This window comes from Diorhabda carinulata, chromosome X (assembly GCF_026250575.1).
Source record: "Diorhabda carinulata isolate Delta chromosome X, icDioCari1.1, whole genome shotgun sequence".
Lineage (NCBI taxonomy): Eukaryota > Metazoa > Arthropoda > Insecta > Coleoptera > Chrysomelidae > Diorhabda > Diorhabda carinulata.
In genome coordinates, this window is record NC_079472.1 from 31,521,187 (window position 1) to 31,537,509 (window position 16,323).

Below are 16,323 nucleotides of genomic sequence, written 5' to 3' on the forward strand. Positions count from 1 at the left end.
ACGTTACGTTTTTCCACATTTTCCGTTTTCTTTCACCCCAATTGAGTAAGCAAAATTTCATTTTTTGTTCTGTTTCCAAGAACTTCTTATGATCTACTTCTTGTCTAAAATTACCATTCCGTTATAACGAAATATATTTTTAACAGACACAAACAATAAATTCGTTTTCATTTAACACCAAATATTACCAGTTTTACCTATAACAAACTTAAAAAATCACTAAAACAGTCTTTAAAAACCCTTCATTAATAATTAAACGTGATCTACCATCACGTGACTAATACATCAGCAGCCATATTCGTATATCTGTCAAATAATCGTTATGATTGATATTCCAACGGTCGGATTTTTACGAATTGTTATTTCAACTTTTTAAATTGTTTGTATTTTTTTATATAGTTAATATCGATGTATTTCGAAAATAAAACAAGATATGATGAAATAAGAAATAGCGTTATGAGGGAAAATTTGATTTTAAAACCAATTTGAACCAAAATGGAAAAGAACGAATAATGTAGAATAGGAAATAATTGAAACAGCTGAGGATAAATGGGATCGAATAATGATCCTATTTCGACAAGATTTACGTCTGAAAAGGTATAAGGATTAAGCTGAATTAATACTATAAATATTAATCATTAATTTATGTTCATTTTTACGGCTCCAGCTCCCTATTTCTTGTGACTGTTTCAAAACTAATTTATCTTGTTTTTTATTCTCATTTTTCTGTATTACTTATCTAGAATATTATTTTTTATAAACAAAATCGCGTATTCGCCAAAATTTACATATTTGGAATATCAAGACGACTAATTTTCAAAATTTGTTGTTTCGGTATGCTTGGAGAAAATCTCGAATTTTTTTCAATATCAATAACTAAATAATATTCAAGGGAAGGTCAGTAGCTGGAGTGATTTCAAGGATATTAACACTTAGACTTCAATTTGAGGTTAGAGATCGAATGATAAATTATCTTCGACGGAATCGATCGTAAACCAACCAGAAAATTTGTCTTCGTGTTTGTCCGCTTTCAAATGATTTTGATTGATGTTTTTTTTCTCAATTTCAAAGACGATCATTTAGTTAGGTAACTTATATCGCATGCATACATTCGACACTCGTTGTGAACAACGTTTTTCCATAGCACAATCTTCAGTAGCATTCTGCAATTGCCATTAACCAAGTGATTAATGTTTTATCCATTTCCTCAGAATAAATATTTCTTCGATATACTTTTCATGTATTAATTGAGTTTGTTTGAATAATAATAAAGATTTTGCTAAATAGTTCATTATTTTGAGTAGAATATAATAAAAATTCGATTCTTCTCGGACTGGTAGTCATTGGTTACAGTTGATAGCAGCTATGAAAGTCTTCAATATTTTCGATAGTTACAAAATGACATGTTTGAATCGCGGAAAAAGTAGCGAGCATTGACGTCAATATTGTTGTTGAAAGGACACTTTTTCCATGAGAAATTTTCCTGCACAACTGTTTCGAATGCCCAAATCAATCATCAACGACAGTCTGAACTTATGAATATGAAAAATTTCCCAAGTACATAGTATAGAATTCGTTGTAATGAAAATGTCAGAATACAAACTGTTACAATCTTTAGATTTTTGTCAAAATGACGATAGCTATTCTATTCTATAAGTTTTTCACAATGAAAATAAACTTAGCCTCGATTTGGGGCTAGTTTAAAAGAGTTTAAAAACCCGGTTAAAAAATTGTGTACCTCCCTTTCCCCTATAGCCATTTCTTACAAACCTAGACATCAAAAATCCCAGTTGAAATCGTAAATCACAAAGTCTCGTAGCTACTATAAAATCAGTGTTACTAGCGTAATAAATAATCGGGATTCCATGGTTTCTTATTGGATAATATATCAAACTTTTAATTAAGATATTTTCCACGTTTATGTCTAGTATCCGAATTATTTCATAATATTATAAAGGAGTAGACAGGTAACAAAACGTGATTTAAATACGAAAAAGGAGTTTCTCGAAAAGTAAATACATTTTTATATGAAATATGTTAACAATCACACATTTTACCATAAAAAATATGATGTTCAAAAAGTTCAATACTCTTTTTATATTAATAATCGTCAAACTCCTCAAAATAACCATTAATTGTCGAATTCCTCTATTCATTATTGGAAAATCTTTCACCGCCGAGGTATTTTTTCTAGTCTGGTAACAGAAAATAATCCGAGGAGACTAAATCTGGTGAATAGAGTGCATTATATGCATCATTCAAACTTTGTGTGACCTGGTGCATTTTCTTTTTCGTTTTTACTTAATTTATAACTTCGCATTGAAGATAGTCAATAAAAATTATCCCCAAAAAAAAGAACCATGACCTTCCCTGAAGATAGAACGTGGTTTGGAGATGGTTCTCCCTTTTCAGTTGATTGTTTTGATTGTTCTTTTGCTTCGGGTGTGAATTGATGGACCCACGTTCCATCCATGGTTATGAAACGGCGCAAAAATTTCTGTTATTTTGGCTGTCAAACAAATACTAAACAACATGGCGTCTTCAAACTTGAAACATGGAACAAGCAACTACCGCCATCTCTAGATAAAATTAATTCTGAAACCATCCTCGTATATTCATTATACCATATCTTTGTGTCAGTATAAATAATTTTAGCATCTTTTGTGACCTTGCTTGAAATTTGTATACTACTTAATACTTTTTCGAGAAAATTTAAATTTGCAAAATAAACTTATGCCAGTAGGATTTTTTTTTCAAGTTCAACAAAGAAAAGCACGCTCTAGTGAAATTTCTTCCGAGATAAATTATCCTTCCTTATATAAATACATCCTTGAGTACATTTCAAACGGAAATGTGACATGGTTGAGTTCAGATAAGACGTCATATTTCTCATAAGAATACGACGAAGTTGATAAAGCTTTTCGAAAGCTTTGTTAGGTCAAAAATATTTTCAACATATATTTAAATTGTTTAGGACCTTTTTATCGACATGTTGATGAGTATGAATCATTATAAAACTGAATCTATGATTTTTCGTTATTCCACGATGTCTTAAAACAAATGATTTGTTAATCTATTTCCTGAAAATTGAGATATCTGTCTTATGTAACCAATATTACAATTATTATTACAAGGAATTTCATACAATTTTTTATAGGTTTTTCTACAGTTTTTATATAACTGTATATTTAGATACAGGATTAAATATAATGAATTTATCTGTACACAGGCCTATCTGTATAAGTTGTGAACGACTTTCATTAAATTCATTATTAAAGTGTAGAAGATTCGATTGTTTTTGAAACAACATATAATTATAAAATAATCTAATATTTCGTAAAACGTGTTGAATAAAGAAATTAATAATGTATCTCCTTGAATATACGTTTAATTATAATTTACTAGTGGATTTCAAATTATTAATCTAATTCAGGATAAACTCATTTATTAACTAATTACTTAAGAGAATAAAAATATTATACGAAAAAAGTGTTGAGTGACATTAACTGATATCAAGAACATAACCTCAAAATGGTTTATCTTGGACCAGGGGTGCAATATGTAGCGGAAAGCGGAAGGGCGTTTATTTCGCCAAACAATCCTCAAGACGTCCTCATGGATAACAAAAAAATGGTGAGTTATATCAAGTTGATTAATTTTCATGGAAGGAAATATTTGTATGAATAAAAAATAGCCTCAATTAGGATAAATGAAAAGAAAGTATGATATTGTTAACTTTGGTATTTTGCTTTTATGGGTTCATTTATACGAAGAAAATTCCTGTGATCTCCAGGACGTTTAATTTTTAGTTCACAAAGAAGATTATTCGAATCCTTTTGTACCTCTCAGCGAATAATTCACACTCCAACAACACAAATTCTTCTCCTCTTTTGTTGTTTTGACAAGTTGACACAGTTGACAGTTCGTGATAACTCACATAACTCACAGGATTTTTCGCCACGGCTGTCTCTCAACACTCCTACTCGTGTTCTAAAATTAACAGGTGTGCACGTCTGACGTGTGCACATTTTCGACTGAAAATGCTAGAAAGCTTCATTTCTAAATATTTATATTTAATATAACGGACCTAATATAATGTTTGTAGGGAGTTTGAAGCAAGTTAAACTTAGTTTTTTGTGCGTTAACTCTTTCATGATATTTATTTATCTATATAATAGATTCCAAATAATTTACCTACGCCTCACACATATTTTGCACTAAAGTTTGATACTAATAAGCTAAAATGATAAAAATAATAAAAACCGTAAAGCTCAGTGACGTAATCGATGCTGCTTATGAGAGTAGACAGCCATCTAGCGGGAATAAATAATATTCAAACTTTAAAAAGCCATAGACAAATGAAACAACCAAACATAGGATAATATCCAATTACTACGACCTGATTAACTAGATCGGTTCTCGAACAACAATGATCGTGACCCGAGTTAACCCGATCATAGCTTCCGAAAAGACATTTGACTTGATCAATGTGTAAACGCCCCTTAAACGATAACAAATCCAGTTCGTGCTTTTATACGAATGTTGAATTTATTTCAATAATTAATGTTTAATAAAGTTCGTGTCTGAATTTTCTCGCTTGTAGTTTTTCGAACGACACATTGAACTAGAATATCGACGAAGGTCAGATAAGAAAAATGGGGCATCGTGCCACTTTCTGTGTATATTCATGGTTAGAAGGACAAATAGGCTTGGCATTGTAAGGACATGATTGAAGATAATCTGAAAGTCAAGATTTGTACAATTAATTTTTGTTTTTTCTTAAGTTTAACAACATTTTTTTCTGAAATTTGCTTTGTTTTTTGTTTGTTGATGTTTTGAGTCGATGTTGATTTGAATTTTGAATTACTTAAGCACGTTAAATCCTTTTCTAACTTAAAATGTATAAAAATTCACTGGAAACGTTCACTATCGATGGCTGCCAAACAAATATTAAACAAGGAGGCATCTTCAAACTTAAAATGTTGTATTGATTGTGTACTTCAAGCAACTACCGCCATCTCTAGGTTAAGTCACGTACTTCTGTGACTTACATAAAAATATGGAATGTTTAATCGTTCAAACACTGGGCGCTAATCCCATAGGACAAAAATTAATTACGGAAATAAAGTTAATCATCATTTGTTCTCAATTCATTATAATAATTAGAGTATGTTGACTTATTAATATGGATATTAGCATTTCTAATATCTATGTTTGATGTTTATTATTATCAACTAATTAATTTCATATTAGTTATTTCCTCAAATAAACTGTTGATGGCGTATTACATTGGTCATTCTAAAAGATCACTCACCAATCGTATTACATCGCACACAAGTGACAGCATTTTATAACCTGATAGATGTTCTGTAGCAGAACTCGTATTTTATGAAGCCCATTCCATGGATTATAAATCTGTAATGAAAATATGAAACAACTACAAAAAACGACCATTTTTACAACGTATATTACTTAAGATGATCTGTGTATTAATAAGAAAACTAATTTAAATAATCTTTAGTATAATCGAGGCTGTCTTAACATATAAATAATGAAGTTAGAGGAAGATCGATAGAAAATTAATGTTTACTTAATTACAATGTAGTAAAATTTGAAAAATATTCTTTAATACATTGTAGAAACTATCTGTCTACTGATAAAGCGAAATTAAAACTTGTACGATGTTGTAGGAACTTCATAATACAGCAGTAAAAATAGATTTCTAAGCAATGAAATGGTATTGAGTTTCAAAGAAATACGAGATTCCTTTTGTTCCTTTCGTTTTATGTTTAGATTCTTTATTATAAATTTCATACCAATATTTCAACAATACATTGTATAGTATTGGAATATCGTGGAAAAACAACCATCAATAACTTTTGTATTAAAATACTCAAGTGTTTTATAATAATGGAATCGTTTTTAAAATATTAGATTTTAAGATATTAGATGAAAAGATTCGTGGCAACATTTTACACCTGTCACATTATGCAACATAAATACATATTGAAAGCAATGAAATTGAAATATTATTGATAATATCAAAAATCACCTCCGATATTTAAAGTGTAGTTTAATTAAAGATAAATCTTAAAAATGATTTACTCAACACTTCATGCTATTTAAAATTTTTAAGGAGTGGCTCTGGGTACAAGACAAATGATAAATATGTTTAAAAATTTAAGCCCCTTCTGGAAGTAAAATATCGCTTTGAATACCCTGTATGTGCAACTAAATTGAAAGATTAAGGAGTATTATAATTCACTAGTCCCTCACTCTGAGTTATTGTCTTGATAAAGGGATCTTCTGATGAGGGTGAAATTAATTAAATATTCAAATTTACCCACTTGTATTCAATTTTCAAATATAAATCACTAAATCCATACCCCAATCAAGAAATTGAAAGTAATTAAATGATGTTAAAAGCCCTAAGAGTAATTGATAAAGTCATTAAATGATTACTGTCTTTAGGTTGAGTAGAAATACTGGTTGCCTACCTAATATCATGAATCTTACATTTATATTACGAATAAAACTGTCAAGGTCTCTTAATTATTCATCAATAATTACACTTAATAATATCGTATTAAATAAATTAGGTATTAATGCGATAATACGCAATCATTTTTTATTCATTTCATAAAACGAAAACAGATACAAATAAACCAGATCGATTGCAGCTTTTATTTATTAATTACAATCGCGTGACTGGTTCTTTTTAATATTGCAACGAATTCCCAATAAATTACACCCGAAATATTGAGAAATAATAGATCGATTATTTCCATTTTAAGAACAACAAAATACTATATTTGAATATTTGATGTAGGATTTTTTATGAGTGTACTTCAAATCAGGAGAAATATTTTTGGAAAAAAAAAGTTGTCACAGCTTCTCGCATAATATTACAATAATTATATAAAATGAAATACACTTTTCCAATATTGCTGAAGAATATTTTGAATAGTATTTGTAGGCATGGTAAAGTATACAGAACCTAGTTAAATGACATATAAAAGTGTCAAGTAATTGTCATGATTTTTGACAAATTAATAAAAAGAAGAAGAAAATTTGTAATGGACAGATAATTTTTTTTTTTCTAAAGAAAAGTAAAATTTGATGATTTCAAATATCTGAAAGGAGTGATGACTATGAGTTAGACGCAATAGTGTTCTGAACTCTGGGCAATAATCAAATTACAAAAATTCTTGTTACTTAACTGGGTGGATAGTCTACGAATTGAGCCCATCACCACAGAGAAGAAGAAGAAGCAAATATATGTATTTTATGAAAGCAAAAGAAAAATCTAAAATTTCTATGAGGAGATATATAAAAAATATCAAGAGATAATAAGTGTGTCATTAATTGTAGATATAACATTCCATTTTGGTAAGAGTTTAATATTTATATGAACCAATTCTTCTCTCCTAGTTGAGTTTGTTCATTGTCTTTAGAGTTGTGATATTTGAATAAATAAATATTTGCATTATATGTGATAATACTTCGTGTTTTAATCAATTGTAATATATTACTCCTGGTAAATTAAAAAAGGAGATAAATCGTTCTAAAATCAAATCAGATCGTCGATTGATATGTAAGATACTGTACAAAATTAATGCGGCAATTTGAATTTTGGAATTATTTTTGTAACAAACTCTTCTGATACAAATTATCTTTGAAGAACTGAACCAGAGAAAAACAAGAATTGTATTATAGGTACTTAAAATTACTTCAGATTTGAAGCAATTCTGAAGACTAGTTGAACAATTTTGGGTCACAAAGTTCAGAAACCATTTAAAATCAATAAATATCACTTATTGGTACTTTTAGTTCAGAAACTAATCATCAATCCATGTCTTGTAAGAGTTTGAACTATTTATGTAGCAATTGATCCAAGTGGATTCTTTTGTAAGTTTTTTTTTTGAAGAACTAGACCAAAGGAACATGGCAGATTTGTTCTAGATTTCATTATATCTGCTAGATAATTCAGAAATTAGAAGGTTTTTAAAGATATTTTACTACATAGTTAATCAAAAAAAGTAGTAAACTAGTTTAAAATCGACTTAAATCACCAATTGTTGCAATTTAGGGGATATTTTGCTAAATTGTACACCAAAAAATAAAAAAAATCGATACATTTCATCCATTGGTATATCTCTTACATAACCTATGCTCCATTATCAAGATTTTTTGATCCCCAAGAACTTTTTTAGTTATCGCAAAAATAATCAAGTTATTTGATGTCCAGTGTATATTATTAATAATAGAAAGGTAAAGAAAACAACATTAAAATTGTTATTTTTATTGAAAAATGTATGAAACAATACAAAAAGAATCTATAAAGATGAAAAAATTATAAAAATAAAAACACCCATTTGATATTTCACTTTAAAAAAACTAAAAAAAAAATCAATAAAGATATTTCTATTAATTGATAGCGATTCAATAGTCAAAAAGACACGTGGGGGAAATAATTGGATTAATAATATTGAAGGTACGTTTATAATTTTTGTAGATATCATAAAGTCTTTCGGGGGTTGCGTACAGGGGGTTCTCCCACATGTACTTTAAAATTTTTATACACGTTGTAACCTGAAAGAAATAATCGAAATCATTCCGCAGCAGAATACACCAAGAAAACAGCTGGAATAACTACACTAAGAAAAGTTTTTGAAAATACTCACACTATCGAACGGTCTGTCAATTTGACCGCATTCTTTAACTTCGTTCACCATTCTATTAGAAGAATTTATAAAATCGGCATGGGAAGATATGATTGAAGACAAATCGTTCGCTTCTTCGAAATCCAATTCGAATTTTTGGAGACATTTAGTGAAAATAAAAGAAAATATATAATGGTGGATGCTGTTTAACAAATTGTTGAAAGCGAACCTCAAATATTTTAATTTCATTATTGTGCTTTTATGACTTTTAAAGTTGATTCGATCTTTTTGTCGACGAGGTTCCAAATCTATAACAATAAATACGACTAGATGTTATCGGAAATTAGTACTTTACAAACAATTGGATTGGTTCGCTTCAAACTGAATTTATGTATTAAACGAAATGTTTTATTTTGGCGACATATTTTTCAGAGATATGGGGTTGGTTCGAGAGGGGAATTCGCCCTGGTTAGGTAAGGTTTACTTAAACTTCAATTAGGTTATGTTTACTTCAGTTTAGGTTAGTTTATCATAATATGAGAAAAATCTATTTTTTTATGGAATGCGATAATTTTTCATAATCAAAAAGAGGCCGTTTCGTGTAAGTCATAAAACCAGTTCAAAAAACCGAACCGAAAGTCAACCGATGCAATTATTGATAAAAACCGGAAATATTAATTTTAGGACGTTGATAAATGGATTCTGCCATTTCGAAAACGTCAAATTACGAGTGTTTTTCACTCAAATCAAAATTTAAATGAGATATTTTATAATATATAGCATGTCATTTGGAACTTTACGGTCGTCAAAAGTTACCTTTAGACGTTTGTGTTATTTTCATGACTGAAGCCAGATTTCGAATACCAACGGTTATTTCATCGTCTAGAGTCAGTCCATTTGGCCATCCACCAACGTCAAGCTCCACCTCCATCTCGTAAGATGCAATTGCATCAGAGTGTTTAGTAATGTGCTTTGAAAAAATCCAATGATTTAACAATTTAAAATGGCCGGCTGTCATTTGTCGACTACGCGCGCATTCTAACAGAAGACATTTTGTAGTTCTTTTGACACCACTAGAGTGTGCTAGATGATAGAGATGGGAACACCGGTTATGCAGAAGTGGATGCTAAATTAATTGTAACGAGTAGATGGAGTAACGGTTATAAAAAATAGATATGGAAATATTAGTGATGGTGAAATAATTACGACGAATAACAAATGGAAATTTCGATTTACCTGTAAACGAAAGATTATTCAATGTATACAATCCCCATTTAATTTTCAAAATGAAATGAAACACGTCTTTGTACATGTCAATTTGAGAGGGTATAATGATGAGGTTCAGAGGCCACGGTATATCTAATTGCAAACTGATCATATTACACGCTTCCAAAGCATCGTTACACACTTTCCAATTTTCGTCGATTTGTACGGAACATTTTTCATAAAATTCTGGATAAATGTCCATTATTATATCTTGAAGATGAGACGTGAGCCATATATCGTTACCCCAGTTTTTATTTTGTGCGTAAACCTAAAATAAACGACACGATAACGAACCTAACAGAAATAAATAAAGAAAATAAGACTCAAAAACTGCAAATTCTCTTCCTTACAAAAAAACAAACTCACGTCACAATTTCATTTCATTAATCTATCAACTTACCTCCATAAAAAACCTCCTGTAAAAAGGAAACAACAAATTATCAAAAAACAAAAATATATGACGCATAAAACGAAATTCCTTCTCTAACAGATACTCTTCCATCAAGATATTCTTCACTTTTAGACCAGATACAGTAAACCTTTCTTTCAATATACCACAAAATATCTTTTCGAAGAAATTACTAACCGGAAAGAAAGTTTTAGTTATCGAAGATATTCTAAAACATTATAAAAAAATAATACAACACAATAATTTCGATATTTTTACTAACTTTTCAAAAAGACTCCGTTTTTTCGGTTCCACTTCTTCTTTATCATATTTAAAATAATCTTCGAAAGCCAACATTAAAAATCCATCTGTAGTATCCACTAAATTATCAAGTTTATCCATTTCCGTTGGTTTTGAACAATCATCCGATGATATGACAGGAAATTTATAAGAAATTTCTTCCGTTGTTTCAAAATTTTCATCAATAAATATTTTTTCATCACTATTGAATAATCTACATAATTCTTCTAATACCCGTCTAACAAATTCTTCATAAATAGTTTCTAAAATGAACTAGATTTCATAACACGTTTTATTAAAAAAAGAAAAAAATCACCTTCGCGATCATTTACTAATGAAAAATCTTTTAGTAACCTCAGTAAATGAACATTTTTACCGATTTTTAACACTAGGGTACTCATAATTTTTAATAAACCATCGCTTATACAAATTTCATCGGATATAACGAAATTCAAATCACACCCCGTATCTGTCGATCTAAAATTAAAAAAAAAAAACAATTTAAAAATAGTATATTACATAATTAGTTTGGAAAATGATATATTTCACACTAGTTACTGTTTTGAAATACACTTTCCGAAGAATTCTGCACACAATTTTTCCTACGACCACATAAAAAATTCTTCAAAAAACGAATTTTTTAATTAAGTCATTTGAACAAAAAAGTATTTCAACACATATGTTGAAAAGTATATAAACACTTTCAAATTCGCTAGAATCCATTTTTTTGCCAGCACAATACTTATAATTTTACAACATGACTGCTTATATGTTTGACAATTAATACAGCCTACTTAATATAATTTTTAGACTTTCAACTTACCTGTTAGTAAAATCAAGACAGTCATGAAGAATGTTTTCCTTCACTATGGAGAATAAATTTTCATTCAACTACTTTATACATTACCCAGTAATAGTAATGATACTTAATTTTAACGTTTAAATTATCTTGCAGATACTGGTATGTATTTGAACACAAATCACTTTAAATTTTTATTGTAAACACTAATATAACCTCAAAAAATCATATTATCTGTTTCTTCAGTGTCTTAAATTTGGCCTTTTGCCTTTCGGCACCCAGCCAGATTCATATTGTATTGGTATTGTATTCCCTTTATCGTTCGAGACCATATATAACATATGAAAAAGAAGCATTTCAATACATGTATGTTTTGTTATTTATTAATACATGTGTGCAATAAGCTACTTTTTTAGGTAAAAATAAGTATGCAATGTATCATTTCCATAAGTGGTCGTAAGAAAAATTATCAATCAATAACTCACTTTGTTATTAAAAATTCGTTGGAATAATCGTTAAAATCATTCTTGACGAACCATGAATGTACAACATTCAAATAATAATATAAACTTTCAATATACAGGGTAACCCTCAAATCTTGATCTAATTTATTAGTAGAAAATTGTAAACTATCATGGAGACGTGTTAAAAGCGATGTAGCGCTAATAATATTTTGATTTTTCTCAAAATCTATCACTACGTAATCATGAATTGTTTTTAATAATTTAATCGGTTCGAAAAAATGTTCCAAGTCTTCGGAAAGATTCAATAATGTGTAGATTGTTTCTAAAAAAAATTAAAATAATCCTAAAAACTATTCAAAACGATATTTATTTCACTAACCTTGTTCCCTAACTTTATCTTCCAACTGTGATAATTTTAAATATAAAGGTCTTATCAAATTTTGTAAAGAATTATTGTAACTTCGATATGTTTGCGAAACTGTTGTAACACATTCTTCATTCTTAATATCAAATAATTTATCAAAATCCCTAAAAAATTCCAACAGGTGGATATATGGTACCACCTGATTTTCTAAGAAATTTTTAAAACTACCCTGCAACATAACAATACATACGTGGAATTTCCAAAATGTTCATATTAATAAAGAAGCTTCTTAACACATTCACAGCATTATTTTTGAAAAGAAAATTATTATTATTTTTGTACCACAACGGTTGAAAATTAAATATAAGTACCATTGATGATGTATACAACGTATACGAAATGATTAGGGGTAAATAAAAACCCAAAATCGCCATATAATTTATTTTGACTGAAAATAGTGAAAAAACAGTCTGAAATTCTCAGGAATCATCCAGCAGGCCATAAAAAAGATAAAAAAAATAATGAGATCATACAACTCTCGGAGCATCCCCTGATTCCCCCCCTCTCACTCACGCAGCTATTAGCAAATAAAAAAAATTAATTGAGGACAAGGATCAAGCTGAGATTTCTAGAAATCACCAATGAGGACATGAGGAAGATAGAAAAAAATATTGTGACCATACTACTCCTGGAACATCCCCTAATCATCACTTGAGCCACACAGCTGTTGGCAAATAATTAAAAAAAAATTAATAAAGAACGAGGATCAGTCTGAATTCTCAGGAATCATCAATGAGGCCATAAAAAATAAATATTGTGTCCATACCACCCCAGGAACATCCCCTAATCATCACTTATGTCATACAGCTGTTGGAAAATAATTTAAAAAAAAGTTAATAAAGAACGAGGATCAGTCTGAATTCTCAGTAATCACCAATGAGATCATAAAAAATAAATATTGTGACCATACCACCTCCGGAACATTCCCTAATCATCCCTCAAGTCACACAGCTGTTAGTGAATAATTGATTACATACTTTTAGGGCAAATTTTAAAAAATTTACCAAAACATATAATAAAAAACAGTTAACAACAATTGTCTCTAGTTTTGCTGCAAATGAGTTAAATAATTACTAAATTAAACAAAATTTTTACTTACTGCTCTTAAACTGGAAATAGTGACATTATCTCGTATTTTTATTATATTTCCATCAAAATAAAATACAGTAGAAGTATGAGTTTCCCATAATTGCCACAATATTTCCCTTAAAACTTTATATTCTGATAATACAGTGGATTTTTTCAACACAACCAACCCCATAGCTTGATTTTCCAAGTGTTTTTCCCTGATGAAAAATGAACTATTCAAAAACAAGTACAATACACAGACAAACACGATATTACCATAACATTCCAATATTTGCTTCTCGTCGTTCACTAAATGGTTTATCTTGAAAATTTGTATCATTATACCAAGTATGTTGAATTGTATTATACAACTCTTCCCTATTAGCCCTTAAATTCATTACTACATCTTTTTCACAACTTGTGATAGTAACTAAAGGTGCAGTTTTATTATCTTCAAAATAATCTGGAGTATACCTATCATCTGTTATTGAAGATATTTCTGAACAATCCTAAATATTATATTAATAGAAATTAATTAACAATTCTTCTCATACATACCGAACTTTCATCAATTTTTGGTATAGAATATTCAATTCCTTCCATTAGATATTCGCTCCAATTAATTTCTTCATCTTTTTCTTGTGGTTGTATTTGAAACTCATGTGGATTTTCTAAAAATTTACTTGTAGGTTTTTCCGACATGCAAAGTAGAAACTTTACAACATTCAATCGAGAAGTAAGATGATATTCAGGAACGTTTTTTGTAATATAATTATTGTAAGCTTCAATTAAGGCTTCTGATTGTGAAAAAAATCCATGAAAATTGAATTTTTCTGCCATTCCTGCCATAATTTTGTCTACTTCTGTTTTATTTAGGAAATACATCGTGTCGGATTTTCTTAATTTTTCGTGGAAATATTTTTGTACTCTATTAAATGATTCTGAACCTCCCTACGGAAATACTTAATATTTTGCTTCTAAAAAAATGTAATTAAAACTGTTACCTGATAACCGGTTACTTGTATAATTAAGTCTTTAACTAATTCTGAGACTTCGACACTTATTTGTCGGGCCATATTTTGATAAATAAAATACTTTAAATATATAGAAAGTTTTTTAAAATTTAAACAAACATTAAATGTTCGTATTGACGTTGACAGATAGTATGTAACATTTGAACTACGAAAGTTCCACTATTTGAACTACTTTTTAAATTTTACTTTTCTTAGTAACTACATTTTAGATTCAGTTGTACACACATTAAAACTGAACTTCATATTTTGAGATATAAATCGAGTCTGCGGATAAAGACACACAAGAAATAAAATCCATACTTCTCAGTGACATATTGCGCATATTCAAGATAAAATGTAATGGCGCTCAATTTGAATTTGATATTTTTAGTTAACAAAACGTTATATCAGATATTGTCTTATTTTCATTTGATATCTAAGAAGTTTTTGTTTATTAAATATCTAATATTCATAATTCGTTGATATTTTAATATTCTGAATTAAAAATAAACCTTTTAATTTAATGACTGTAAAGTATTGTATATTTTTATTTCAATATACCCGGTATAACAATATCGAAAACCTAATCATATAGTATGTTCAATTTAGTACAAGTATATAATTAACCTGTATTTTATTATCATATTCTTGAGGTTCTTATCAGGAATTTTTGAATAAAACTAGCAAAATATATTAATTTATTTCCGATGTAAATGTGGGCAAAATATATTTTTATTTTAAAATATGCATTAGTTACTCGGTTCTTGTGGTGGTTTTTTTATCAAAAACTGAGCTTTCGATGCCTGTTTTCTTGTCCAAAATGTTATGAATTCCAAATTTCGTAATCTGTCTTGTAATTGTATAACTAATGAACTTTTTGACCAACAGGTAAGTATCAACTATTGAATGGGTTAAAAATATAGTTTATATATGATATTCCAGGAATTTTTTTATTCCCTTACGTAAAGGAATATTGTTTGTAATGATTCGTATGTATATAAATATTCTTCTAACACATTTTTTTATTATTATACCATTGTCGATATTAAAAAAAATCATCCATCACAGTTTAGGATCCATAAATAAATTTTTTTAGTTTTCTACTTCACCACTAGAACGCAGTAGATTGGCCAGTTTTCAGTTACTAGTTACTACGCTAGATGGCGTTAAAATAAAAATCAACTTCAACAAAGGGCATTGATTAACCAATATTTTTACTTATATCAAAATGTCGAAAAAGATAAACTTCCAAATTTTAAATCTATCTCTTCACTTTCTTTTTCAGTTAATGATGCAGAAACGAGACGTCATACTCACGGCTGTATTCTCTAGTCTCGCTGCTATAATTCTGATAGCAGGTATAAGTGCTGCTTGTTATTTCTTTCACAAAAGGAGACGTAAGCGAGATGAGGAAGAGGAGGATTCTCAGGAAGTTACTTATTGTCGAAAAGTGGAGGAGGTTCAAGAGAAAAAATCACGCTTAAATGGATTTCTTACGTTAAAGACGCCCCTGATTTCCACTAAAACTCTGGGGTAAGTCGGAATTAGCAATAGCGTGAAGCGTTTTAAATGCATGGAAATAAATTTTATTAAAAATTTTGATCTTGGACGGATTTTCGTTTGTAATATGGGTTTCTCTATATGAAAATGAAAATTACTTCCAATACCATAAAGAAATTTGAATACTAATTATTGTGTTCAGCTACTTATGAGAAAATATGATTATTTGAATTTTCTTGACTAGCAGTGTCACCTATTGAGAGAATACAGAACTGAAACTAAAGAGCACTGCATAAATTATTACAGTTATCTTCTAACTTTGATTATTTCATAATATAGATGTATTTTAGCTTACAACGTTTTCGCTTAGATGGCGTAAGTATAGTTTATCATTTCTCTTCTTATTTTTGTGGAAATTTCTATTTTTATTGAATATTC

At 29.0% G+C, this 16,323-nt stretch overlaps 2 protein-coding genes across 2 annotated transcripts; one reads left to right on the forward strand and one right to left on the reverse strand.

Moving 5' to 3' along the window:
* Positions 1 to 3,240: 3,240 nt before the first annotated feature.
* On the forward strand, positions 3,241 to 16,097 carry LOC130902471 (uncharacterized). The gene is made up of 3 exons (XM_057814646.1): positions 3,241 to 3,633; positions 15,671 to 15,918; positions 16,088 to 16,097. The coding sequence occupies exons 1-3, from the start codon at positions 3,532 to 3,534 to the stop codon at positions 16,095 to 16,097; spliced, it is 360 nt and encodes a 119-aa protein (XP_057670629.1). The 5' UTR covers positions 3,241 to 3,531.
* LOC130902041 (gamma-tubulin complex component 5) lies at positions 8,287 to 14,728 on the reverse strand. The gene is made up of 12 exons (XM_057813840.1): positions 14,377 to 14,728; positions 13,931 to 14,323; positions 13,649 to 13,881; positions 13,404 to 13,590; positions 12,260 to 12,473; positions 11,902 to 12,202; positions 10,934 to 11,094; positions 10,601 to 10,880; positions 10,330 to 10,546; positions 9,900 to 10,197; positions 8,685 to 8,971; positions 8,287 to 8,592 (listed from the first exon to the last, which is right to left on the reverse strand). Exons 1-12 carry the CDS (start codon positions 14,446 to 14,448, stop codon positions 8,443 to 8,445), a joined length of 2,793 nt encoding a protein of 930 aa, XP_057669823.1. The 5' UTR covers positions 14,449 to 14,728; the 3' UTR covers positions 8,287 to 8,442.
* Positions 16,098 to 16,323: the final 226 nt, after the last annotated feature.

Excerpts from the sequence above, each read along its gene's own strand:
- LOC130902471 (XM_057814646.1), top strand. The coding sequence starts at position 3,532 with ATGGTTTATCTTGGACCAGGGGTGCAATATGTAGCGGAAAGCGGAAGG. Across the intron at positions 3,634-15,670 it reads TCATGGATAACAAAAAAATG|TTAATGATGCAGAAACGAGA; the intron begins GTGAGTTATATC and ends TTTCTTTTTCAG.
- LOC130902041 (XM_057813840.1), bottom strand. The coding sequence starts at position 14,448 with ATGGCCCGACAAATAAGTGTCGAAGTCTCAGAATTAGTTAAAGACTTA. Across the intron at positions 12,203-12,259 it reads AGATAAAGTTAGGGAACAAG|AAACAATCTACACATTATTG; the intron begins GTTAGTGAAATA and ends AATTTTTTTTAG. Across the intron at positions 10,547-10,600 it reads AAACGGAGTCTTTTTGAAAA|AATATCTTCGATAACTAAAA; the intron begins GTTAGTAAAAAT and ends ATAATGTTTTAG.